Here is a 26884-nt window from a genome sequence, read left to right on the forward strand (position 1 = left end):
TGATCAGTGTTTTTTCATGCTGGGTAACTGGTTTGTTTGTTTTAAAGTTTAAGAAATAAAGAACTTTACACACTTATCAAGGCAAAAACACTTTCTCCATTCCAATTTGCAGGAAGGTGAAAATTCGTTCCTTTTTGTTTAACTAACATGAGGTTTACATTCTAAAAGCACACAACTCAACAAAACAATTCGTTAGAATTATTGCATGATCTCATATTCATGACTACTTTTCAAAGGGCTGTTTCTGTTGAATGAGAATATATCTCCCAAAAATGAAAATGCATGAATGATTATAAAAAAATAAAAATTGTTTTCTTACAAAAATGAAGATGTTCAGATTTTTGGCTATAAAATGAGACAAAATCCTTGAGGGAGGATGTTCAGATTTTTGGCTATAAAATGCAAGCAGCAGCAGAGAATGAAAGTCATTAGATTTGAGGAGTAGGAATTAGGAAGAGTTTTACGTTGGTTTTCATTTTTCCTCCTCCCCTTTGGGGAGGCTTTGGATTTGTTTTCTAGTTTTTAATTTCCAGTGTGTTTTTCAGTTGATTGTTGTTAAATTTTTATCTGTGAATTACCTTTGGTTTAAAATTCCATTTGCACGTTTAAATCTTTGATCAAATCTACTGGTGCACCCAAAAGAAAACAATCTAAAACAGGACTGACTATCACATGAATCAGTTTCAACATGCTTCCTAAATTAATCCACATGTGTATTAAAAGTAACCCCTTCAACCTTTATACTTTCAATATACCAGTAACAGAGAAAATTGCATACCAACAAATATAATTAAAAGGAACAAGTGATAATCATGTAGCAAGAATCCAATCATACACAAAATAGGATGGGTTATGCTTGTTGACCTGTTGGGTTTGGCATTGTTTTGCTAACCCTGTTACCTGTTGGGACTCAATGATTCAAAACACACATTCTAGAATTAAAGAAAATCTTGTCATATTGAAATGAAAGTGGAGTTTATTCTGATAACCTATGCTAACATCATCTTAGGCTTTTTGTAACTTATTTTATTTACATTTTCTCATCCAATTATTATGTTCAAAATTTTAAGTTCATGTTAAATCAAGTATAGCTAGTTTTCTTTTCTTTCATTACTGGAGCCAATCTTACATTACCGGAGCCAATGGTTTGCTTTTTTACAGGCAGCAGCAAAGATTATGACAATGAAAAAGAAGGTGACTGCTATCGTAATAGAACCCTTTGGCCATTAAATGGTTCTTTTTTCTCGATTCATCAGTTTGTGTTTTATTATGTTTATATGCTAACAACAATGTCTATGTAAATACTAGATAATATGATATCATAGTTTCTGTTACTTTTGCAGGGAAGGATAGTCAACATTACATCCGTTATTGGTCAGGTTGGCAATGTTGGACAAGCTAACTATAGTGCTGCAAAGGCAGGGGTAATTGGCCTCACAAAAAGTGCTGCCAGGGAATATGCTAGCAGAAACATCACTGTAAAATCTTTGAGCCTGATAGTCAAAAGGCAGGTTTTTATTATTGGTTGACAGGGTTAATTACAACTCAGCATTTCATAACAGGTTAATGCACTAGCCCCTGGATTTATTGCATCTGATATGACTGCCATGCTACGACCAGACATGGAGAAAAAAAGATTAGAGTTAATCCCCTTAGGTGAGTGACTGAAATACTTTTAACTCTGAAACTCTTTAACCATATCTTTAAATAATTGAAGATTTGCATGTTGCTAATAGCTATTGGTCTTTTACCTCGGATTCAGGAAGATTTGGTCAACCAGAAGAAGTTGCTGGACTTGTGGAATTTTTGGCCCTTAATCCTTCTGCTAATTACATCACTGGACAGGTCATTTATTAATTTCCCTATTAATATTGGTTTTCTAAATATAGAACTAACTATTGAGTTCTATCATATTAAACTATCCATATCTTATTTGTTATTAAAGAAAATCTTGTCATATTGAAATGAAAGTGGAGTTTATTCTGATAACCTATGCTAACATCATCTTAGGCTTTTTGTAACTTATTTTATTTACATTTTCTCATCCAATTATTATGTTTTGCGTTTATGTAAACCATAATTTCCACGTAACAGGTGTTCACCATTGATGGAGGTATGGCAATGTAAATCTCAGGAATCTGTTTCCGAATATAGCAATTTGAACTTCTTTACATCACAGTTCATCGCACTTGAATATGCAGATCCTGATGATCAGACTTGGTTCACTCACAGGTCTAACTATCGAATCTATTTTTTCTTGGATTGAACTCCTTCATAACTATTTTGAAGAGTTTTTGCAGCAACCCTTAACTATAATGCAACCCATATACAGCAACCCTTAACTATAATGCAACATATATGCCAAAACAACCTTTACCTACCTTTGCTCCAAAATCATTGCAAGTAGAAATTTGAAACACAGACTAAACTCAATTTCAATCAAGGTTAAAATTTCTATTCAATCGGAATATACCAAAGAGCCAAACGACAACATTGGGCTCAATACATTGTTATCATTCTGCTATTTTTTTATGTCCATCCCCTTTAAAACGAAAATAGGGCAAAAAAGAACCGAAATAGAGAAGAGGAAGAGGGAACATGATACCTGAACCGTTAGCCTTGAACCGTTAGCCTTGAAACGAAGGAGCCCTACAGCTTGAGGCAACGCGCACTTATGAAAACAACAACTGAAACGAAGGAGCAAAGACGCCACACGCAGATGAAAAGGGCAGAGGATGTAAGCTGAAAAGTAACCAGAAACGAAACAAAGAAGAAAAGGACGAAGAAGGAACGTGATACCTAAAACGACAACCCTACAGCTTGGGAGACCTTGCACTGATGTAAAACGAAGGAAACACGCACTAATGAAAGCATACGCAGATGAAAACGTCTAAGCAGAGAGAAACGCGAATATCGTCTAAGCAGAAACGAATAAGGTCGAAGGAGAAGCGCGAACTGAAATTGTTTTAATAATCATAGATATCGCTTAATATAAAACGCATTATCTATTGTGTTCCATACAGAGCGCTAATTTAAAGGGCGTTATTTATTTGCTCTTTCATAGATAACGCTCCTTTAAATACGCGCTATTTATTGATATATTTTAAATTATAGAATTAAAAAATAATATTAAAAATTTATAGATAGCGTATTTTTAAAAAAGAGTTATCTATTTTCCCAGTTATAGACAGTGTTTTTTTAAATAAGCGCTATCTATTGGTTCTCCAAATTCATAGATAGCGCTTATTTCAAAAAGCGCTATCTATTTGGCGCTATCTATTTGCATTTTTGTAGTAGTGTAATTAATGTGTAACTAACTAATAACATTTTATTCTTACTATAGCTATTTATTAATTACGTTAATTTGTATATGACTACAGTTTTTTAGATTCTATCTTTTCATTTATTACATTTCATTAGATTTTATTATATATACTACCTTCCATGAGTCATTCGTGGAAAACGAGAAAGAAAAGCTTCAAACTCTCAAAACAAATGTTAACTCTATAGTTAATTTGATTTCATTAGTTTATTATTATTATTATTATTATTATTATTATTATTATTATTATTATTATTATTATTATTATTATTATTATTATTATTAACTGATGAAAATATCTTTAGCAATACTAATAAGTTTACAATCAGTAACACCTTCAGTTTAATTTAAGAAAATTTAATCTTCTTATTTGTTATATATTTATTATATAAATTAACAAAATTGTCATGTTAACAAAATTATTAGCACTTGATTCAGTGAGAAATTTTATTTTATTTTCAATATTAATAGTTGTCTTCGATCAAATTAAATATAGATAAGATTACATTTTTCTATTATTAATATATTTGTTTTTGTGTTTTAAATGTAAGATTATATGATCAAGATACAATTCTTGTCAGAACCATTAAAACCGCACCTAGGGGAATGTCAGAATCATTAAAAACGTACCCAAAACTCCTCTGAACGAACGCTAGGTGTCAAGCAACGAGGATCCGAACATCAGATAGTGGAATGCAGGTGTCAGCGGACGTTCATTTTAAGCAAAACTGAGATTTTGAAAGTCTACGTCACACTCTCTGCATGCACCTTCTTCTCCAAAATTCTGATCTTTCATTTCTCCTTCTTCTCTCTAAAAAGCTCTCCCTTCTCTCTACCGAAACTCACCATTTCTCTACTCCGATCTCCGTTCAGGCACCGTAGAAGCACTTCTGGCGTCCAGAGCTTCACTTTGAACCAAACAGTTTCAAGTTCTGAACCGGTAAGTTCTTCTGCTCTTAGCCGTTCGTTCTCTGGTACATGCAAACCAAGTACCGGTTGCATGCTGTTATCTTATCTGAACCATTATTGGATTTTGGCTGTTTGGTTAGTTTAAAGAGTTGTGGAACGTAAGGGTAGAAAGATCTGTAGTCAGACGAACCGTATTCTGTCTCTAGGACGATCGTTCATGCTCAGAGGTAAGGGAAGCTTATATGATTTAATTTGCATGATGTTTGAATGGCATGTACGTGTGTTGAATTGATGAATGATATGAAGTATGATTGTTGATATGTTTGATTATATGAAGTATGATTAATTATGTTATGGGTGTTTAATCTTATGAAAATTATTATGATATGAATGTATAAAGTTATGAGTTATAAGTTGAGAAATGAGTTTGAATATAAATGATTTGATATGAAATTTTCCTATGATAGTGTACGTTCGTCATTGAATGGTCATTGATCGTTCGGTAATGTTAGTAACCTTAGTTAAAATTGGATTCTTTCATTTGGAAAGATTCCTAGTTGAGGACGAGCATCTTCGTGTGGTAATACTATGCATGAGCGTTCGGCCAAGCGTAGTTGCATCTGAGTATTCAGTGATAAACTTAAAATTTTGTAAATATATGTATTTGTATATTTTAGTTATTCTTAAACACAATTTCAATAATATCTTATTATATTTATTAATCTTTCTATTATAATTTTATTAGTGCTCAGTCTCACACCAAGCTCTCGAAATGAGTAGTGCTCGGTCTTATACCAAGTGCTTGTACTCGGTTATGGTATGATCTATCTTTATGAAAATAGAGTTCGTCCAACTTCAGTAGAATTTCCCTCTACCATGTTCGGTCATTGACTGGCATTAGGTTTCTGTATGTGAATTATTCTAAGTATGGTTCTTTAAACGTCTTGACGTGTCTACATTCATTGGTTCCGGCCTAGAGCCTTAGTACTGGACATGTTCTTTGAAGTGGATTTGAGCTCACAAGAGCCATTTCATTTAAATAAATTCATGTTGTAAATAATGTTCGTTCTTGGGATATGTATAATGGTACTCGGTTCCTTTCTCAAACTGACTGTAACCCTCTCGGTTTTATTCTATTCTGGAACGGGAGACTTCTTTGTCTCGTTCCAAGTGTTCATCCCCGTTCTGAGTGAGGATTGAACGTTCGGTATTTTGATGTCCTTAAAATCGGTGAACAAAGATGAAATTAAAATGATGGATAATGAAAGATGAAGAGAATATGAGATGGATGAAATGTTGTGGATTATGAACGAGCGTTCCAGGGAGGAACGACTCATGGATGATTACTGGATTTGTAAAGTATGAATGTGGTTATGCTAAGCTGGCGGGTTCATCCTGATGTTCCGTGAGTACTCGTCCTCACGTAGAGGAGGGTAGGTCATGTGTGGGAACGGCAAGAGGTCCTAGTCCTTAGGGGTACTTTGGACAGATAGAACTAACCTCGGGTGGCAGTTGATGAGAGTATTCCAGTTACTACATCACCCGGGTGCCCGAACGTCGTAGCTACACAGATTTCATACAGTTCGGACAGTCAGTCTAGTATTAGGCTTTGTATGAAAGTATGACTAAACTATTCTGTGTGTTGATGGTATGAATTGTATGTTTGTAACTGAATTAAATTACATAAGCTTACCCTGTGTTTTCCTGTGTTGTCTGGTTTTGTACGTCCGTCTTTGTCATTGCAATGATCATCCGTGTGGATGTGAGCAAAAGGAGACGAACTGTTGGAAGAGGCGCTGGAAGAAGAAAATTTGGTAGAGGTAGAAGTGAAGACCGAACAATAGGACGTTCGGTCAGTAGTCTAGTATAGTAAGGTGGTCGTTCGATCACCTCCCCTTTTGATTTTATTTGACCGTTCGGTATAAGTTTTGTAAACCGTTCGGTTAAACTTCCTTAACCTGCTTAATTAATTTTGTAACTCTTTTATGTAAGGTCGTTCGGCCATAAGCGTTCGCTCCACTCTAGTGTAAGACTGATCTGAATTATTGGTAAATGTAATTATTCTATTATATAGTTTATACTGTATTTTTGGGATGTTACATTAGTGGTATCAAAGCAGTTTGTTCCTTAAAGAATACTGTAGGTTGTGAGTATGCTATGCTTTTGCTGTGTGCTCGACGTTCATTTGATGAGTATTTTAAACTCCTTGACATTAACTAATGATTGCTTTCTCTGCTTCTCAGAGAACTAATGGCACCGAGACCTCCTCCTCAACCTACCGAACGTGATGCATCCGACAACACCAGATTATTAGAATCAGTAATAGAAGCTCTACAGTAGTAGAACATTGCCTTGATGCAGCAGAACACGACTGCTTTACAGAGTTTGGAAGCCGCACGTGTGATGAGTCATTATTTCTTGAATTATATTTAGTTTATTGCACTTAAATAAACCAGGGAATTGTGTTTAATTGTTTGTTATTTCCCCGTTTTCCGAATTCTGCTCAATTTGGTAGGAAATTTGTAATTGTGCTAATTTGGGTTTTCTGAGCTGATTAAGTGCATTTTTGAAGTGCAGGAAAATTTCGGAAATAGATTTTGGGACATCAGGAAGAATGCCGAATAAATTCAAGACTCTCCAGACAAACATTTTTGAATTAATTAAATTGTAATTCAGTAGTCTAGAATTTTTGAATCAACTCTTATATTTTGGGTCAATTTTTGGTAAACTAGATTAGATCCAAAAATTAGAAGTTAGTGATTTGGACCTAGGGTTTTTGTTTTTGTATGTGTGGACCCTACCCTAAAGAGGGACACACGGCCTTAACAAATAAGCCTAGCCGCCACACATTTTTCCCAGACACTCTCGGTCTCTCGTTTTTAGGGACTTTGGTTTTGAACGTTGAAAAAGAATGAAAATACTGGGAGTGCATTCATGCGGCTTTCTCTAGAAATGGATTGAGCACTATTTTGTATTCTTGATTCCAAGCTGTCACGGTGATTGAAGGTGCTGGAAAGGTGATGGAAAGAGGAGCTGGAGAAGATTGAAGGAGCTGAAAGCAGGGAGCTGCACAGGTTGGCACGGAGAGGAGATAAAGGTGTTGATTTGAGAAAGCACGCACATGGGGCAGTAGAGAAACGGAAAGTGGAGCTGGAAGCATTGCTTGAAGCATGAGGTGTCACGGCCTCCAATCAAGAAAGCGTTGGTGTGCATAGAAGAAGAAACACGGTGACTGATTGTGGAAGTTTGGAGCGGTGATGTGTTGTCCCAGCTGCAACCGAGAGAGAGAATGGTGTGCACGGAATGAGCTGGAACACAAATTGGAATGGTGTGTCACGGCTTGTGCACGCTGTTTGCTGGAGGAGGTGGAGGGGAATTAATTTTTCCTTAGAAAGCGCAAACAGCACCATGCAGATTTTTTTTTTCTTTCATTTGGTGAGCATGATGTCCAGCTGCTGCCACGTCCTGGGAAATGAGAGCTAGGGTCCCTTATTTTGCTCTTCACGCATGAACAAGTTGCATTTTATGTTTTATATATTAATTTTGCATTTAAAATTTTTCTAGTTTACATTATGCCTTTTACTGTTGATGCCCTTTCTTTTCCTTTTAGTAGTGTTGATGTGTTCCAATGCTATTTCGTTTCTTTTCGTTTATGTTGTTTAATACAATGAGCATTTCATTTTTACCTTTACCATTGCATCCTAATTGGTCCAAACAATTAAGCATTAATGTTTTATTCCAGTGTTTTCCTTATGTTTTCAATTGTGTTTGGTTGCATTTAATTTCCAATTTTAGTTTAGTTCGTTTTGAATCACAAAAACACTTTCAATCACCCCCCCCCACTACGTGTTTGACCTAAGACTGAACCCACATTTGGTCCTTGAGAGACGACCTAGGAGTCACTTCCTAGTCTATACTGCATTCTTTTATGCACAACTTTTGTTGGGAGGTGCGACCCTCTCATCAAAATGGCGCCGTTGCCGGGGACCAATGGTTCGGTCTTAGGTCTTTTTGTTGTGTTTGTGTGTGTTGTGTTTTGTCTTGTGTTGTGATGTGATGTGATGTGATGTGATGTGATGTTTTGTTTTGTGTGTGCGTGTTGCATGTATAAATGTGTTGTGTTTTATTTGTTTCGTAATTTGTAGTATTTTTCTTTTTCCATGTCTACCTATTTTGATTTTGTGAATACTGCTTATTTTGCTAGTGCCTCTGATTATGATTCTTCTTCTGCATGTTACTCTGATTGTAATTCATATTCTGCTGACTTCTATGTTGAGAACAATATGACTCATCCTCTAATTCCTGAGAGTGCTCTTGGTGAGCCGGTTTCACTTAAGGAGGATGATCTTCATTGCGATCTCACCCCTGGACTGATACATTTGCTGCCTAAGTTTCATGGTTTTGCAGGAGAATGCCCACACAGGCATTTGGAGGAGCTCCACATCATGTGCTCTTCAATGAAGCCTCCAGATGTCCCTCTTGATTACATTTTCTTGAGCGCATTTCCGCATTCATTACAAGGAGCAGCTAAGGATTGGCAAGACTCTCTTCCTCTGAGATCCGTTACCGATTGGGGATATCTTGAGCACCAGTTTCTGAGCAAATTTTCCCCTGTGCAATATGCTTATAGCAACGGTCTTGGATGGAATGACCCTACCTTGGGATGGTATGATGCTCCACAGCATCAATATCAAGAACCACCATTCCAGAGTACTTTCATGCCTCCACCAGTCCAGCAATACGAGAGTCAGCAGTATAGTGCTCCTGCCGAAATAGCTCCTCAGCCTTCTACTTCTGAGCCTACATTGCAGGAGTTGTTGGAGCAGATGACCATGCAGAACTTTCAGTTTAGGCAAGAGAACATGCAGTTCCAGCAAGAAATAGGAGCTGCCATTCAGAGTATGACTGATCAGATAGGGCAGATGGCCACTCAACTCACTGAGGAACAGTCTCAAGATTCAGAGTTACCATTTCAGACTGTTCAGATTCCAGATGATGATGATAGTGGCATCAACATAGAAGATGGGGAGAAGAGTCATGAACTTACTATTGTGCCATCTACTTTCCCATCATCCTATGTCCCTACTCTTGCACCTGAGGAGAGTGATGAGTATTTTGAGGAGCAGGCAGAAATAAGCAGTAACCCTGAACCAGGTAGACCACCTTCATCTTCCCACACTTTAGCAATCTTCAAGGAAGAGGAGGTAAACATACCTCAATTTGATTATGTTGATGATTATGTTGTTGAGGATTATGTTGATGATTGTATTGTTGTTGAGTCTGATTTTAATTTTCCCTCTATGCATGATGAGAACCAATTTTTGCTGTCGCATCCGAATGTTTATTCTCCATGCATTGAACATGAATCTGAGTCTGTAGTTGATATTGCTTGTGATTTTGAAATTGATTCATGTTCTGAGGATGTATCTGAGGTTCAGCCTGTTACACTAGGATTGGGTGTTATACCTCTGCATGTCATTTCTTTGGAGCCACATTGCACTAACCATGTTGCAGGAGGTACACATGAATTTGACCAACATGCACCCACAGTGGAAAATAAAGGTGCTAACACTGACAAAAGCTTCAAGATCAATAGGCACCAGCTGAACCTGCTCATCAACAATCCTTTCTTCTTAGATCCAGCTGTGGATGATATTTCCCTGCTTGATCAAATCTGGAGGATGAAGCAATTCTTCCTCAAAACTTCCTGGCTGGATCCAATGGTGGAAGACATCTCCCTGAAAGTCCAAAATTGGCAACTGCCACCATGACCAGGGGAGTTTTCTTTCTCTCTTCTCCCCTTTTCCCTACTTTTATTGCACTTGTCCATGATCTGTTGACTGTTTTGATTTCTGATCTTATGCTTATGACACATTGAGGACACTGTGTGGTTTAAGTGTGGTCTATTGGGGGAGATTTTTATTTTCCTTTGTTAGTTTTTGTTTTCTTGGTTAAATTTTTTCTTTGCTAGGTTATTTTTGTCGTTTCTTGTGTACAGTTTTACATGTTTCTCTTGATTTCTGGACTTTGATTAGGTTGTAGATGTGTCTTTCACTTCATTGATACTCTGATTTGTTTGAAATCCTTGCTTTTCTCTGCTTGGGAAGATGATTATGATGTTTGAGAGGTTGATTTGATTGTGACATAAATTACCCTGTGTGAGATTTGAGCCACTTTATGTTCTTTCTTGTGTGTGATATGTCTCTTGACTGCTTGCACATATGCCTTGGCTTGACTCTTGTTGATAATTCTTGATTGATATGCATGTTTGGAAGTGATAAAGGCAGTTTTGTTCTTGAGCCTCTCTAGCCAAATAAGCTTACCTTGTTCTAATCTTTTGATAACCCCCTTGAGCCTATACTTTTCCCCTGTTCTTTGTTTTCAAGCTCATTAATCACCCTTAAGTGAAAAACCATGATAACCTTAACCTTAGGGAATTTTGGAGCTTTGGAAGTGTTTTGGGAACAAGTGTGGTCTCCTTGGGGATTCTGATGAGTTGGCTAGTTGGTTCCTCTTCTTGTTTTGTTTTGGTAAATATATGTGTATCTTGTCTTTTACAGTTTTGTTTTGAAAAGAGAGAAAAGAAAAGAGACAAGATGAAAAAAAAGAAGAGCAGAAAAATAGTGAAAAAAAAATGTGAATAATGGAGTCAAGAAGAGGATGAAATTAGAGGTTGTGGGTGTGTTTGAATGTGTTTACACTTGTTCCCCATTGCTCCTCTGTTCCTTATGGTTTGTAGCTTCTTATCGAGATATATCCTCCCTTGTCCTTGGCCCCATTACAACCATGAAAAGACCTTTTGATTTGAACATGCGTATGTGCTTAAGTGTTGATATTAGAGGCTTGCCAAGTCTGTTTGTGATTGCTTTCTTGAGTGCATTGAGTGAAATTGATTTACCTTAAACACTTGAGAGAAACACTGATTGTGTGCATCTGTGAGGCTCTGTTGCTTTTGATTCACCTCTTGAACTGATTGATTATTTTGTCATGCTTGGAAGTGCTTGGATAGTTTCATGAGTATCTGCTTTCTTTGATTGATTCTGTGTTGGATATTGTCTACTTCCTTTCTTGGTCCAGATTCCTGGAGAACTATGTAATTCTGTTTCTGTTCCTGTTTTGGAGTCTTTGTGGTTTGTCTGTCGAGTCTGTGTCACCTCCCTGATGTTTGAGTAGTTCCCTGGTTTTCGTCTTGGTTTTGCCCAGGAGTGCAAAAGACTAAGTGTGGTCTATTTTGATGAGTCATTATTTCTTGAATTATATTTAGTTTATTGCACTTAAATAAACCAGGGAATTGTGTTTAATTGTTTGTTATTTCCCCGTTTTCCGAATTCTGCTCAATTTGGTCGGAAATTTGTAATTGTGCTAATTTGGGTTTTCTGAGCTGATTAAGTGCATTTTTGAAGTGCAGGAAAATTTCGGAAATAGATTTTGGGACATCAGGAAGAATGCCGAATAAATTCAAGACTCTCCAGACAAACATTTTTGAATTAATTAAATTGTAATTCAGTAGTCTAGAATTTTTGAATCAACTCTTATATTTTGGGTCAATTTTTGGTAAACTAGATTAGATCCAAAAATTAGAAGTTAGTGATTTGGACCTAGGGTTTTTGTTTTTGTATGTGTGGACCCTACCCTAAAGAGGGACACACGGCCTTAACAAATAAGCCTAGCCGCCACACATTTTTCCCAGACACTCTCGGTCTCTCGTTTTTAGGGACTTTGGTTTTGAACGTTGAAAAAGAATGAAAATACTGGGAGTGCATTCATGCGGCTTTCTCTAGAAATGGATTGAGCACTATTTTGTATTCTTGATTCCAAGCTGTCACGGTGATTGAAGGTGCTGGAAAGGTGATGGAAAGAGGAGCTGGAGAAGATTGAAGGAGCTGAAAGCAGGGAGCTGCACAGGTTGGCACGGAGAGGAGATAAAGGTGTTGATTTGAGAAAGCACGCACATGGGGCAGTAGAGAAACGGAAAGTGGAGCTGGAAGCATTGCTTGAAGCATGAGGTGTCACGGCCTCCAATCAAGAAAGCGTTGGTGTGCATAGAAGAAGAAACACGGTGACTGATTGTGGAAGTTTGGAGCGGTGATGTGTTGTCCCAGCTGCAACCGAGAGAGAGAATGGTGTGCACGGAATGAGCTGGAACACAAATTGGAATGGTGTGTCACGGCTTGTGCACGCTGTTTGCTGGAGGAGGTGGAGGGGAATTAATTTTTCCTTAGAAAGCGCAAACAGCACCATGCAGATTTTTTTTTTCTTTCATTTGGTGAGCATGATGTCCAGCTGCTGCCACGTCCTGGGAAATGAGAGCTAGGGTCCCTTATTTTGCTCTTCACGCATGAACAAGTTGCATTTTATGTTTTATATATTAATTTTGCATTTAAAATTTTTCTAGTTTACATTATGCCTTTTACTGTTGATGCCCTTTCTTTTCCTTTTAGTAGTGTTGATGTGTTCCAATGCTATTTCGTTTCTTTTCGTTTATGTTGTTTAATACAATGAGCATTTCATTTTTACCTTTACCATTGCATCCTAATTGGTCCAAACAATTAAGCATTAATGTTTTATTCCAGTGTTTTCCTTATGTTTTCAATTGTGTTTGGTTGCATTTAATTTCCAATTTTAGTTTAGTTCGTTTTGAATCACAAAAACACTTTCAATCACCCCCCCCCACTACGTGTTTGACCTAAGACTGAACCCACATTTGGTCCTTGAGAGACGACCTAGGAGTCACTTCCTAGTCTATACTGCATTCTTTTATGCACAACTTTTGTTGGGAGGTGCGACCCTCTCATCAACGTGCCAACTCTGAAGCGACTCAGAGACAATTGATGGAGATCATCGCAACCACAAGGAACACATCTGGAGTGTCCACTTCCAACGCTACCCATCAAGCCGAGTGGAGCTTAGAGAGTTTTCTCCAACATCACTCTGCCAAATTCAACGGGAAATGCCTTCCTGATGAGGCCGACCAGTGGTTACGAGATATGGAAAGAATCTACAATGCCAAGAGGTGTCCGGACAACAATCGATTGGCATTCACGGAGTATCTGTTGACTGGAGAGGCCAGTCATTGGTGGACAAGCATGAAGATGATTTTGGCGGACACCCAAAGTCCCCTCTCGTGGGAAGTCTTTAGAAGCAAGTGCTATGAGGAGTACTTCCCAGATAGCGTGCGTTTCGCTAAAGAGGTGGTGTTTCTTCAACTGGTGCAAGGCGGGATGTCCGTCTCGGAGTACACTAACAAGTTCAAGCACTTAGTGAGATTTAACACTGTGGCGACTAGTGAAGAATGGCAGTGTCGGAAGTTTGAAAATGGGCTGAGGAGTGATTTGAAGTTGCTGATATCCAGCCTATGTATTAGGTCTTTTCCTGCCATGGTTGAGAGAGCCAAAGTGTTGGAGAAGAATGTGGCCGAAGTGGAACAGCAGAAGAAGCAACAACAATTAGTTAGGGGACCAGTTTTGTCTAGAAACAATATGAATCGGGGCAGGACGCCTTACTCTCGTCCAGCGTTACCTTCAAACGCTAGTGTGTCTCACACTCAATCAATGGTTGCTGCCGGACGGTCTGGACAGCAAGGGACAGTGAGTTGTTTTCAGTGTGGAGGATCCCACTACAAATCATCATGTCCTCAATTGGTAGGAGGAAAATATTGCACTCGCTGTAGAAGAAATGGTTATTTGGAGAGCGAGTGTAACGTGGGAGGACGAGCGGTAATGAGGCCACCAAATACTGGAAATGTTAAACAAGGTAGGGGTAGCCTAGCGTAGGCGGTTGGGCGAGTATATGCAATAACGGGCGCTGAAGCAGCAAGCTCAGGTACACTCATCACCAACACCTACTTATTATATGGAATGACCTATTGTGTGTTGTATGATTCGGGGGCAACACACTCCTTCATCTCGAAGGCATGCGTTGAGAAACTGGGGTTAACTGAGAGCGAGATGCAGTTGGACTTGGCGGTGTCAACCCTAGCGGCTGGTGAGGTTAGGACGTCTACGGTTTGTGTTAGATGTCCTATTGAGGTAGAAGGGCGTAGATATAAGGTGAACCCCATATGTTTACCTCTAAAAGACTTAGAGGTGATTTTAGGAATGGATTGGTTGGTTGCTAATCGCATTCTCATAGATTGTGGTGAAAAGAAGTTAGTTTTTCCTAATGAAGAAGAAGAAGAGTTGTTTGTGACGCTCGGTCAGCTAAAGGAGGACATCATAGAGGGCGTCAGTTGTTTTTTGATAATGACGCACGCGAATGAGAATTTTGAAGATTTAAGTCATGAACGATCGTCCAGTAGCAAGCGGAGTGGAGGACGATCAGTTGTGGACGAATTCCCGAACGTATTTCCGGATGAAATACCTGGACTACCTCCCCCTCGCGAGGTAGAATTCACTATTGATTTGGTGTCGACAGTAGGACCCATTTTTGTGGCACCATATCGGATGTCACCAGCATAGTTGGTTGAACTCAAGAAACAGATTGAAGATTTAATGGACAAGCAGTTCATTCGGCCAAGTGCATTTCCTTGGGGAGCGCCAGTTCTCTTAGTGAAGAAGAAGGATGGCAGCTCTCGACTTTGTATTGACTACAGGCAGTTAAACAAGCTGACCATCAAGAACAAGTACCCCTTGTCGAGGATTGACGATCTATTGGATCAATTGCATGGGGCTACTATATTTTCGAAGATTGACTTGAGGTCTGGGTATCATCAAATTCGGGTTAAGGAAGGGGACGTCCAGAAGACAACCTTCAGGTTTCGTTACGGACACTACAAGTACGTAGTGATGTCATTCGGTGTCACTAATGCACCAGCGATCTTCATGGACTACATGAATCGCATCTTTAGGCCGTTCCTAGACAAGTTTGTGGTCGTCTTTATTGATGATATTCTTATCTACTCCAAGAGCTGTGAAGAGCATGAAGAACACTTGAGGATGGTGCTGAGCATCTTGAGGAAAAAGGAGTTGTACGCCAAGTTATCCAAGTGTGAGTTTTGGATGAAAGAAGTGCAGTTCTTGGGGCACGTAGTCTCTGCTGGAGGGATCTCAATGGATCCGGCCATGGTACGAGCGGTGTTGGAATGGGAGAGTCCGCGTTCGGTCACTGAAGTCCGAAGTTTGGTAGGGCTAACGGGCTACTATAGGCGTTTTATTGAAGGATTTTCTAAGATGGTAGCACCGTTGACACAGCTGACGCAAAAAGATCACCCGTTCACTTGAACCGATCGGTGTGAAGCTAGTTTCCAAGAACTGAAGCAGAGGTTAACGAGCGCCCCAGTCTTGTTGATTCCTGACACGGCCAAACCATTCAAAGTCTACTGTGATGCTTCTCATCAAGGTTTGGGTTGTGTGCTCATGTAAGAGAAAAGAGCGGTTGCGTACGCTTCTAGGCAGCTGAAGATACATGAGAAGAACTACCCAACGCACGACTTGGAATTGGCAGCTGTGGTCTTCGCATTGAAGATTTGGAGGCACTACTTGTATGGGTCTACATTCCAAGTCTTCAGCGATCACAAGAGTCTCAAGTACCTCTTTGATCAAAAGGAGTTGAATATGAGCTAGAGGAGGTGGCTTGAGTTCTTGAAGGACTATGACTTTGAACTACTCTACTATCCAAGGAAGGCGAACGTTGTAGCGGACGCTTTGAGCAGAAAGGTAGTTCATGTCTCGTCCATGATGGTCAGAGAATTAAGCTTGGTGGAGAGTTTTAGAGATCTAAGGTTGCAGTTCGACTTGGAACCGGAGAGTATCATATGTTGTAACCTTAGAGTATCCAGCGAAGTCTTTGACCGAATTGGGTTTAAGGTAAATTAGAAAGTGGCATTAACATTAATTAAGAAAGTTGAATTCTTGAATACATGAGAGTGGATAGGATAAGTCGGAAACCCCAACAACATAATCATTCATATTTTACATCAACCACTTTTGCATCTTTCTATCCAATTGATCAAATTGCATTCATGTTTACTTTCCGTAATTCAAACCCAATGATTTTGTTTGCAAGTATAATTTAATGAAGAAATCACACAACTGTCTAGGTCGTGAGTCCTTTGGGAAACGATACTTGGTCTTACCAATTTATTATTACTTGATATGATTCAGTACACTTGCCTTAGTGTTAACAAGTTTTTGGCGCCGTTGTCGGGGATAAAAAATTTTGTTTATCATTGAACATTTAATGTCATTTAATGTTCGCTCAGAACAACAAAGTGCGTTACGGTTGGTAGGTTTTTGCAATTAAGCTCTTTTTTTCTAAAGATAATAAGTCTTGTATACAGACTTCATCGTTGGATAAAGTATGATTTAAGCTCATGCTATCATTTAGTCATGTAAATGCTTCTTTTGTTTTTGTCTCTTTTTAGACAGATAACATTTAGCTTGGTTCAAGATTTTTAAGTCTTTTAGTCTGTTTTGTCAAAGACATCGTCTTGACTTATTTTGATTTAGAGAGCTACGTTGAATACCTTCTTCAGGTATGATAAGCATCAAGAATTTAACTCCTCTCTTAGACACTTTAGGCATAATAGCGTTTAGTTATGCATCTGGGTGTTTTGACCTAGGTGTTTTCCTAATTCCTAAGAACCTAAGTGTTTTTCTAAGCTTTTCTATGTTAAGGATTCAGGTTCTAAGTTTTGTGTAGGTTTCTGTGTTGGGGATTCAGGTTCTAGGTCTTGTCTTTTCACCCTAAGTTGTTTTCCAATTATTTTCCTATTTTAATGTTATTTTATTAAACTTTAAAACATGAGAGCATTTAGACGCATAGACGATTTTTGTCTTAACAATCTCCTTTTTTTTATGTTTAACAAATACACATTTAAACGATGTATGTTCTTACCTAGTTTAGCATTTAGCTTTACGTTTTGTGTGTTTTACATCTTTTATTGTTTTTATCTTTTGCACGCTGTTAGTGAATGTAATTGCAAGAGAATATGGCGTATAAAAAAGTTATAATAAATTAAACAACAAATAACATGTAAGCGTAAGAACAGATAAACTACAATCAACAAAATTAAAAGAATAAACAACAACCAATAAGATTTTATTAACACAAAACATATTACATGAATGTAAATATGGACTCCTAAGATGAACTCCAAGAATCTGGAGAAACTCCCCCTGATTTTATATTGTGCTAACTTTTGGTGTACTCCCCTTGAGTACATGCATGAATGCAATTGTCTGATAGACGATTTGTCTTAGAGGATACGACATATGACATCGTGTGAACTATGTGTCATAAACTATGAGCCCTAATGTATTCTTCTTATTCTTCTTACACCTCTTATATTTCTATCACCTCTCATAATTATATATGTTATCTGCTTTTTTTCTCCCCCTTATTTGCTAAACAGTAAAGAAGGATTTTGCAGGGGAGAAGCTGAATGCCTAGTTAAGGATCTACATGTGTGAAGTTTTGGTGAGAGATTTGCAATTTAATCATACATTGTAAGAGGTATAAACTCATCAATCGATATGTATAATATAGTCATGAAATTAGAAAATTATCACATGTAACAGAAAATATTCGTATTGTCAGAAAGGAGAAAAACATCACAACCAACAAAATAACGTGCAACAGTTTTGGATGGAGAGACACAACTGTTACGACTTAAGGATTTTGGATTTTGGGATCAACTAGAGGGGTATGGGTTGTGAATTGTTGGATAAGGAGTTGTATTTGGGATGACAGGGTGTCAATCTTTGCTTCAACTTTAACATCTTGTTTGGAAAAAGTTGTCCATACCACGATCAGTACTTCTTCAATGATTGGTTGCGAGGAGGAAGGTTTAAAGGTTACTAAATCTAGTTGATCAAACTCGAAGGCTCTTTAATTTTGACTTTCTTCTTGTGCCTCTTCTCTGTTGTTTTCGTGTTCTTCAGATGACGATCTATGGGTAGGTAGTTCTAGCATCTTATTCTTTCCTTCTTCTCTTTCCATCAGTTGACGAGATTTCAGCATCTAACATCTGGTTTAGCATTCTTCAATCTCACCAGTAATCTGTCAAAGGGTGGTGTGCGAGGCAAAATGGGTAGAATCCAATATCCAATGTCATATGGATCCTTTAGGAAGGCAGCATTGGTGTCATCAAAATGATAGATACGACTGGGTTGCAGAAGACACACTCCATTTCGCTGCATGAGAATGGGAATGGGCGTTATAAGGCATGATCGATTTTTGACTTGTCAGTTGAGTTGAATAATCTTTGCTTCCAATAGAGATAAGCTTCTGAATCATTGTTATGATGGTTTGGTGGGAGCTGGTCTAGTTTCCTTGATAGTTCTTATCTTTTTCATCTTCAGAGGTCTCTTGTGTATTGCAGGTAGTCTGGGGGCAATAGCGTCTGGCATAACAAGTACTTTCCTCATAAGTTTGTTTCCATTTTCATTCTCTTGCAATAATGTTAGAGCCATGTTGTGGTAGAACTCAGCAGGAAGGCCTCCTTTCACATCCAATGGATGAATAATAGTGAATTGGGATAGATAAGAGAAGATCTTGATGTCATCCACATGGATCCCTATTGAGTTTGAGTTGTGATATTCAGGTAGGGATTGCTCTATTGATATCCTTATTTCTTCTTCTTGAGTAACCATTTGTTTTTGAACAAATTGTGAGTCATATCGAATGAGTGCCATAGCTCCTTTAGGTATATTATATGGTGGTGGTCAGTTGAGGTTTGGATATGTTTCTCTCACTATGATGGGTGTTGGAAGAGCAACTATGGATTTTGGTGGAAGATTTAAATATTCTGGTGAGGGTGTATGGTGATATGATGATTGATAAGGGGTTATGTCTTAAGGTATTTCAATTGTATGTCTTCGAACTGGTTCAAATATGGGTAGGTTTTTGTGGTTGTCGGGTGAGGGTTGGAATTCATAGTCTATATTGTGTAGGATGATCAAGAGTGGATAGTTGAAAGGTTGGTATGGTGTAGGCAGAAAATTTGCGGAGAGCGTTGAGCAGCTGTTACTTGTGCCTCATCCTCTCTGGTTAGTCGGTTGATGTCTTGCTGAGGAGGAGCAGCCTTATTCGCCTTTTCCTTAGCCAGAGGCCTTAATTCCAAAGGAGAAACTTTTCTGAGCTTTCTCACCTCCAGTTGCATTTGCTTGAGGTTTCCCACATTGAACTTGTGACTCCTTATGTATAGTCCGAAAGAAAATGTCCAACAATTAAGTAGATAATAAATAAAATATTTTAGTCAATGTGTGTTGAGGTTTCCCACATTAAACTTGTGACTCCTTATGTAAAGTCCGAAAGAAAATGTCCAAAAATTAAGTAGATATTTTTAGATAAGGGGTAGAAAAGATAAGAATCCATGGGTAGTTTTTAGGGCTTTAAATATTATAAATATTGGGATAGTTGTATAGGGAGGGGGAGCTGTTATGGAGTGAAAGTAAAAAAAGAAGTTTTCTAGAGCTAAAGAGAGGGAGGTAGAAAACGAAAACTCAGGGATGATAAACGTTGGGAAGAAGGAAGAATACTTAACCAGGTAAGAGGACTGACTTTAGCTTTATGTTTAGTGTCTTGTGTTGTGCTTTTCCATTGGACATGCGTGATAGAGAGAACCTCGCGGTATCGATGATGGATATACCGTGTCAGTGAAACTAAGAACTCAAAATGGGGTGCTTAGGTTATCACGGGTAGGTAAACCTGATGGGTTGTAAATAACAAATGAGGTTTACGGGGGAGCGTAGGGAGGAGGGGAAGCTTGGTTCTTACAAGCCCACTCAAGAGTTGGTGTTAAAGCCTGTGTAGGGACAAGGGTTGAGGATAATCAAGGGTTGGAGGGGTCTTGGTGATAACGGTTGAAAAATCGTTATTTTTATACTTAATTTTGACATTAAAAAACAACCTTTATGACTTAGAAACCAGCTTGAAATCATGTTTTTGCTTAAGTTTTAGAAATAAGAGACTTGGATGGGTTTTATGCTTGGTTTTCCTTGTTTTGGTAGGAATTAAGATGAATTGGATGAAAGAAGTTTAAGTAGCAAGGAGTTGGACTCAGGAAAGCAAGGAAAAGTGCAAAAAAAAAAGAATCGTTGTCACCGCTCAGCGCCATTTCACCGCTGAGCACCATTTCACCGCTGAGCGCCATTTCACCGCTCAGCGCCATTTCACCGCTGATGAATACACTTTCTCACGCTTGAGCGGCATCGCTGAGGGCTAATCTGAGTATCGCACCTATCGTTGAGCGACACTTTTACCGTTGAGCCCTAGAGGCTGCTATTGAATACACTGTTTCACGCCTGAGCGTCAACGCTGGGCGTCATTCTAAAGTGTCGCACTTACCGCTGAACGCCAAAACTGCCGCTGAACGCCATTAAATTAGGCCTGGGCCTATTTTCTGTAATTTTTAATAAACTATATAAGGTTTTAGTCGACCTAGGATTCATATCTTTAGACAAAAAGAGGCGAAAATACACTCTTTTCGAGGCGGATTTTGGATGCGGAAGCTCCGATCTTCAACTTTTAGGGTTCTATCTTTCATTCTTTTCATTATTTTCATCTAGTTTCACCATGCTTATGGTGAACTAAACCTCCATTGTTATTTGGAAAACGATGTAATCCTTTGAAACTCTCATTTATTGAATTGATTCTTTATTTTATATGCTTTACTTCATTAATTGTTAGGGTTTTTCCTATACACTCTATGCATGCTTTGTTTAACTAATTCAATTGTATGATCATTGATGTTATCTATATAGACACGTATAGGTGAATCTTCAACTGGGGAAATTCTCCCAAGAGCAATATTACCTACACATAGGGATAGGAGGATTGGTTGCCTTTAAGCTTTTGTGCGAATGTAATGCATGAATAATTGCTAGGGAGACAAGACATTGTAAACTAGTGATTAGGATTAGGCCTTCTTCACCGAGACATCGGGTTTAAGGTAAATTAGAAAGTGGCATTAACATTAATGAAGAAAGATGAATTCATAAATACATGAGAGATGATAGGATAAGTCGAAAACCCCAACAACATCATCATTCCATATTTTACATTAATCACTTTGGCATCTTTCAATCCAATTGATCAACAATTGCATCCATGTTTATTTTCCGCAATACAAACACAATGATTTCGTTTACAAGTCTTATTTAATCAAGAAATCACATAACTGTCTAGGTCGTGAGTCCTTTGAGAAACGATACTTGGTCTTAGCATGTTTATTACTTGATACGATTTAGTACACTTGCCGGAGTGTTAACACTTGGCTACCGCACAGTGTGTGCATTGTTCAGGTGCTATCAATTTCTTTGTTTCTTGATGAAATGCTTTTCGTATTAGTGGATGGTGAAACCTAGAGTACATTCGTGGGTTATGGGGATGTTGGGAGTCTGTATTGTATGGATATATATATATATATATATATATATATATATATATATATATATATATATATATATATATATATATATATATATATATAATTGTAGATTAGTTATGTGATTGGCATTATTTAAGATGTTGACAATTTTGAATGCATGAGTTTCTTATTGTTCGTGGATGGGTTGTGCTCATACTTGTTAAGATCTTCATGAAGACTTACTTTATATTAAAGCTTTTTTGTTTTAGTAGATTGATGTATAGAGTGTGATTTATACTTGATTATTTGTATCGTTTGCCTTAGGGTGCGTTAAAAATCGTTTTGAATCAGAAAACCTCATTTTATACTCAAGATAATCAATTACCACTTATTATAATCGATTATCAATAATCAATTATGACTTGCCATAATCGATTATCAAGAACAATTATAAGAATTTTAAAGCAACACTAATGGAAAAATGACATTTTATAACAAGCCTATTATAACGGACAAAAATTATCCATCATAATAAGGAGATATTATAACGTATTTTTTTAAATCAGTTATAATATGAAACGCGGTGGCAAACTTGTAAATAAATTTAAGACATATTATAACGTAGTTTTGAAAATCAGTTATAATATGAAATGCGATGGCAAACTTGTAAATAAGTTTAAGACATATTATAACGTAGTTTTGAAAATCAGTTATAATATAAAAAGCGGTGGCAAACTTGTAAATAAGTTCAAAACCTATTATTGATGTATTATAACGAAGTTTTAGAAATCAGTTATAATATCTCTTCCTATCTCATTTTCCATATCCCTCTCGCTAGATTTCATTTCACGTTTTCTCTGATTCTCATCCCTATCTTTTGCCACATCTTCATTGTGCTTGCGTCAGTGCTTGCACCTCATTTTCAGTTACCCGTTGCTTCTCTCATTCTCGCGAAGCATCGCCATCAAACCATACCTCGAGTTCTCTCCTGCAACAGCCACAGTTCTTCACATATCCACCTTTTCTCCTCACATTTCTACCTTATTTCAGCTATTTCGGCCTTAGAAACATCATCTTCACCGATGAGTTCTTCGATCTATGGCCTCCGCTAGGGTTTCCCTCATCTTTCATCTTTTTCTTTGATTTTAACCGTTTAAATCCTCTTTTGCTTCGATTAAACACTTTCCACCGTTTAATCGGTTAACCTAGTGTTTTAAGGTTCTTTCACCGTTTGATTTAGGGTTTCCTTGCTTCATTCACAGTTTTGGTTCATTTGCTCTTGGATTCGTATCATTCCGCTGCGTTTCACTCTTTGAGGGAGCTTCGAAGGAGTCCATAGCGTGTTCGTTTGTAGTAGTGATGATTCATACATTCTACTATTTTGTTTTTTCCTAATTTTTTATGTTTTTGTTCTATTAATTTCACTAATTTCTCTCCTAGATTGGTGGGGATTGTGTTTGGATTGGTGGAGAAATTAGCGGCGTTAGCACGAGAGAGAGGAGGAGGGAGCCTTGAATGCCGAATCCACGGCGGTGGTTGGAGAATTTTGAAGGTAGTTATAGTTCACATTCTTCTCTGTAACACTTTCCCCCTCTTTTTATCCTGTTAATTTTGTTTTCATTGATTCTTGAAGAACAAAAAGATTGGGTTTTAAATCTCCTGCACGAGAATTTGCTTCAAATTAAATTCTGGATTTAGGGTTATATTTCTACAAATAAACTAGTGTAATCATAGACTATTTATAATTAAAAAAACGTTTCTTTCTGAATCATTGATGCTGGAAAGTGTTATTCACTTTAGTCCTTGTGCCAATGAAAGTGGCAGAGAAAAAGTAGCAGAGTAGTGGTGTTTTCAGGGAAATTTTCAGGGAAGAAGGGGTTTTCTTTAGGGTTTGTGTATCTTTCATACTGTAATTCACTCTATTATTTTAGATCTACATTCTTTCAAATTCAAATAACAGAATACAAAAAATAAGAACAACTAATCCCTCATATAACAGAAGCAGAAAATTGTACATATGGCTCTCATCTTGAAATAGCATGCTATTAGGAATGTTTTGTCTGAGAATTTTGGTGTTATGAGTAATGTTCAACATGAGTCTTTAACTCTCGATCTTGGTGTTATATTACTGTTATTTCGTTGCAAATCTGCTGCTACTGTTTGCCTTCTAATTAGTTTGTTCCAATGTGTTTATTTTCTGTGTCTGATTGATAGATATGGGATACTGCTGGGCAAGAGAGATTCCAAAGTCTCGGGGTTGCATTTTATAGAGGCGCGGATTGCTGTGTTCTTGCGTATGATGTTAATGTGATGAAATCTTTCGATACCCTTGACAACTGGCATGAGAGTTTCTCAAACAGGTAATTATTGTCCTTTTCAAAATGCTTTATCTCTTGCTGCTTCGACTATTGTCTAGGGTGAGGTGTTTTTTCACATGGACAAATGCATCTATTAGCTAGTGTGTCCTCATAACATTCACAGATTGTCTAACCCTAATTTATAACCTACCAATGTTGGAATTTGCTGGATAAGCTTTCTGTTCAGATTTATGTTCTCGTTGTATCTTTGTGATGCAGGCAAACCCACCCGATCCAAGGTCATTTCCATTTATTTTGCTTGGAAACAAGATTGATATTGATGGCGGGAATAGTCGAGTGGTAGGCAAATATTATTACACTTTGACATTTTCTCACTTTATCTCTGAGTGTAAAATGTTTATTTATCTCACATGCAGGTTTCTGAGAAGAAAGCAAAGGATTGGTGTGCTTCAAAAGGGAATATTCCCTATTTTGAAACATCCGCAAAAGAAGATTTCAATGTTGATGCTGCATTTCTGTGTATTGCCAAGGCTGCTCTTGCCAATGAGCACGAACAAGACATGTAAGTTTCACTCTCGATTGTGATGCAGATACACATGAATATAGATTGTACTACTATATAACTGTACCGGACATGTACCAACTATTGTCAATGATGTTAGTACCACTTGCAGTTTAAGATTTAATATACAACTACTATGCATTAAGGCATATCTACACACTATCACTGTTGGAATGTCAATGAAGTGATAGAAATAGAAAATGGTTCACTGGTATGCGTTTCATGTCTCATATTTCTGTTTTTGGCCTAAGTTCTTTATTTAATGTGAATTTTATTACTCTTTCTTATAAAGAAATTCCCAAATTAATATATTATTTGGCATTTCTAACATTCTAGAAATCAATATTAATATATTATTATTGCTGATGTTAATTTATATATAGAAATCATTAAGAGGATTGTGTCTACAATGTCTGCGATTGTAGGAAATTGAATGACATTATAGCCGTCGAGGACCATTTAAAGTTATTAAATATAATATTCTATTTTCGTTAAATTAATCTAGATAAAGATAATGGTAGAGTTTCAGCTATAAATATTTAGTTTGTATTTTTTTCCTTAAATTAGATGGAAGAAATTTTATAGATTTGAATATGATTAATAACAATCTCTTCTTATAGATAGTAAGAGTTGTGGATCAAGAGACATTAGTTAATTTAAAATTTTGCTTTAAATATTGTAGGACCAGGTTTCGTTAAATTTAAAGTAATTTTGATCAATTATTATTCGCTTATATGTAACTGAATGAAGAATAAATAAGTGTGTTTTATGTTTATGATCTTAATGAATTTTCAATATCCACTTGCTCCTCTTGGGTATTTTTCTTTGGTTTGTGTAACTAGGATTAGGATATAAAGATATTTGATAAGGTTCTTGGTTGATCTTTAAATACTTATCCAACTATTCATCACAATATTGTTTTAACTCTATTATTTTATTTGTAGATCTTTAATGATTCATCTCTCATGGATGCTGTTGGAGACACTGAAGACATTAGAAGGAACTGGGCTTCTTTTATTTTAAGTGTTAGTAGAAACTGTTACAATTAAATAGTGTATGTACATTAATGTAATATTTAGATTTAATATATAGCTTCATGTATAAATGATGTATTAAATATTAGACTATTTAATATTTGAAATAATTCTATTTTGTTAGTTTCATTAAATTTGTTTATTTAAAGCTCTATTCATTATAAATTGATTGGATGAGATCATAATCCAGGAATATTATTATAATTTCATTGGATGTCAAATTTAATAATAATTTTTTTTTAAAAATAAAAACATATATCATAACGTACATTGCTTAGTACGTTAGGGTACGTTGATCACATATTATAACGTACAATAATATATACGTAATAATATATAACATATTATAACGTACAAAAACTTCTATGTTATAATACCTTTCATCCTATTATAACATACAAATGGAAATTTGTCATAATAGTTTGCGCATATTATAAATTTCTGCTACGTTATAAAAGGCGCAGAGTTATTATATCGCCCAGAACTACGTCCACAGTAACTACGTTATAAAAGATCATTTTTGTACGTTATAAAAAGTCATTTTTCCACTAGTGCAAGTTGTTGACCATTGTGCATTCATTAATGCATAATCGATTACCATTTTAGGATAATCGATTATTACACGCTAAACTGCTGACAACGGATTTTTGGAAGTATCCTTGAGTGAAATCTCTATAAACTTTATTAGGACTCTCATTCTAAAATACAAAGAATACAAAATAAGTGTATTTTCGAAATTCTTATATGTAGTGTGCGGTGATAAGTGTTCTAGAGTTTGCAGAACCCTTGGCTTTGAGAACTTGGCATGTTGGCATAGAGCGAGAACTTTCAATCGAAGTGTGATTGAGTGTTGTTGTTCCTGAGTTGAAAGCTTGTCATCCTTTGTGAAGATTCAAAGGAGGTGTTCATCCTTTATGTAGATTCAAAGGAGGTGGTCATCCTTTGTAAAACATTCGGAGGAGGTGTTCATCCCTTGTGGGCTACAAGGGAAGTTAGTTTCACTCTTGAGGTAACAAGAGAGGTTTTCTAACCTTAAACTGATTTATTTTCTTTATGATTGTAACAGTTTGTTGGTTTGTGCTAGTGAAGCGTTAATTCTCGGTTGAGATTAACAATTGGATGTAGCATCTCTGTGATCTGAACCAGTTTAAAAATTACATGTGCAATTTTATCTCTTCCTTACTCTTTAAATTTCTTTAAATTGTTTTTAAGGAATTTCTATTTACATGAGAAAATTATTAAAAGAACATTATGTGATAAGAAACCAACTCACCCCATCTTGGTTTGTTGAATGCATTAACCATTGTGCTCCACCTCTCTGACAATTGGTATCAGAGCTTGCTTTCATAGTAACTAAAAATGACGGGGCAACATCAAACCTTTGTTAGGGGTGCCTCTATCAACAGACTTGCATCATTTAATAGGGAAAAC

At 37.0% G+C, this 26884-nt stretch overlaps 1 protein-coding gene and 1 pseudogene across 1 annotated transcript; both read left to right on the plus strand.

The window, feature by feature from the left end:
• Positions 1-1073: 1073 nt before the first annotated feature.
• Positions 1074-2267, plus strand: LOC124846836 (3-oxoacyl-[acyl-carrier-protein] reductase, chloroplastic-like). Its single transcript, XM_047324200.2, has 6 exons — positions 1074-1085; positions 1162-1194; positions 1344-1478; positions 1563-1656; positions 1763-1845; positions 2095-2267. Exons 1-6 carry the CDS (start codon positions 1074-1076, stop codon positions 2125-2127), a joined length of 390 nt encoding a protein of 129 aa, XP_047180156.2. The 3' UTR covers positions 2128-2267.
• Positions 2268-22902: 20635 nt separating this feature from the next.
• LOC148200901 (ras-related protein Rab7-like) lies at positions 22903-25587 on the plus strand (annotated as a pseudogene).
• Positions 25588-26884: the final 1297 nt, after the last annotated feature.

Source organism: Vigna umbellata, chromosome 4 (assembly GCF_029865625.1).
Source record: "Vigna umbellata cultivar VRB3 chromosome 4, Vumbellata_1.0, whole genome shotgun sequence".
NCBI classification, from domain to species: domain Eukaryota; kingdom Viridiplantae; phylum Streptophyta; class Magnoliopsida; order Fabales; family Fabaceae; genus Vigna; species Vigna umbellata.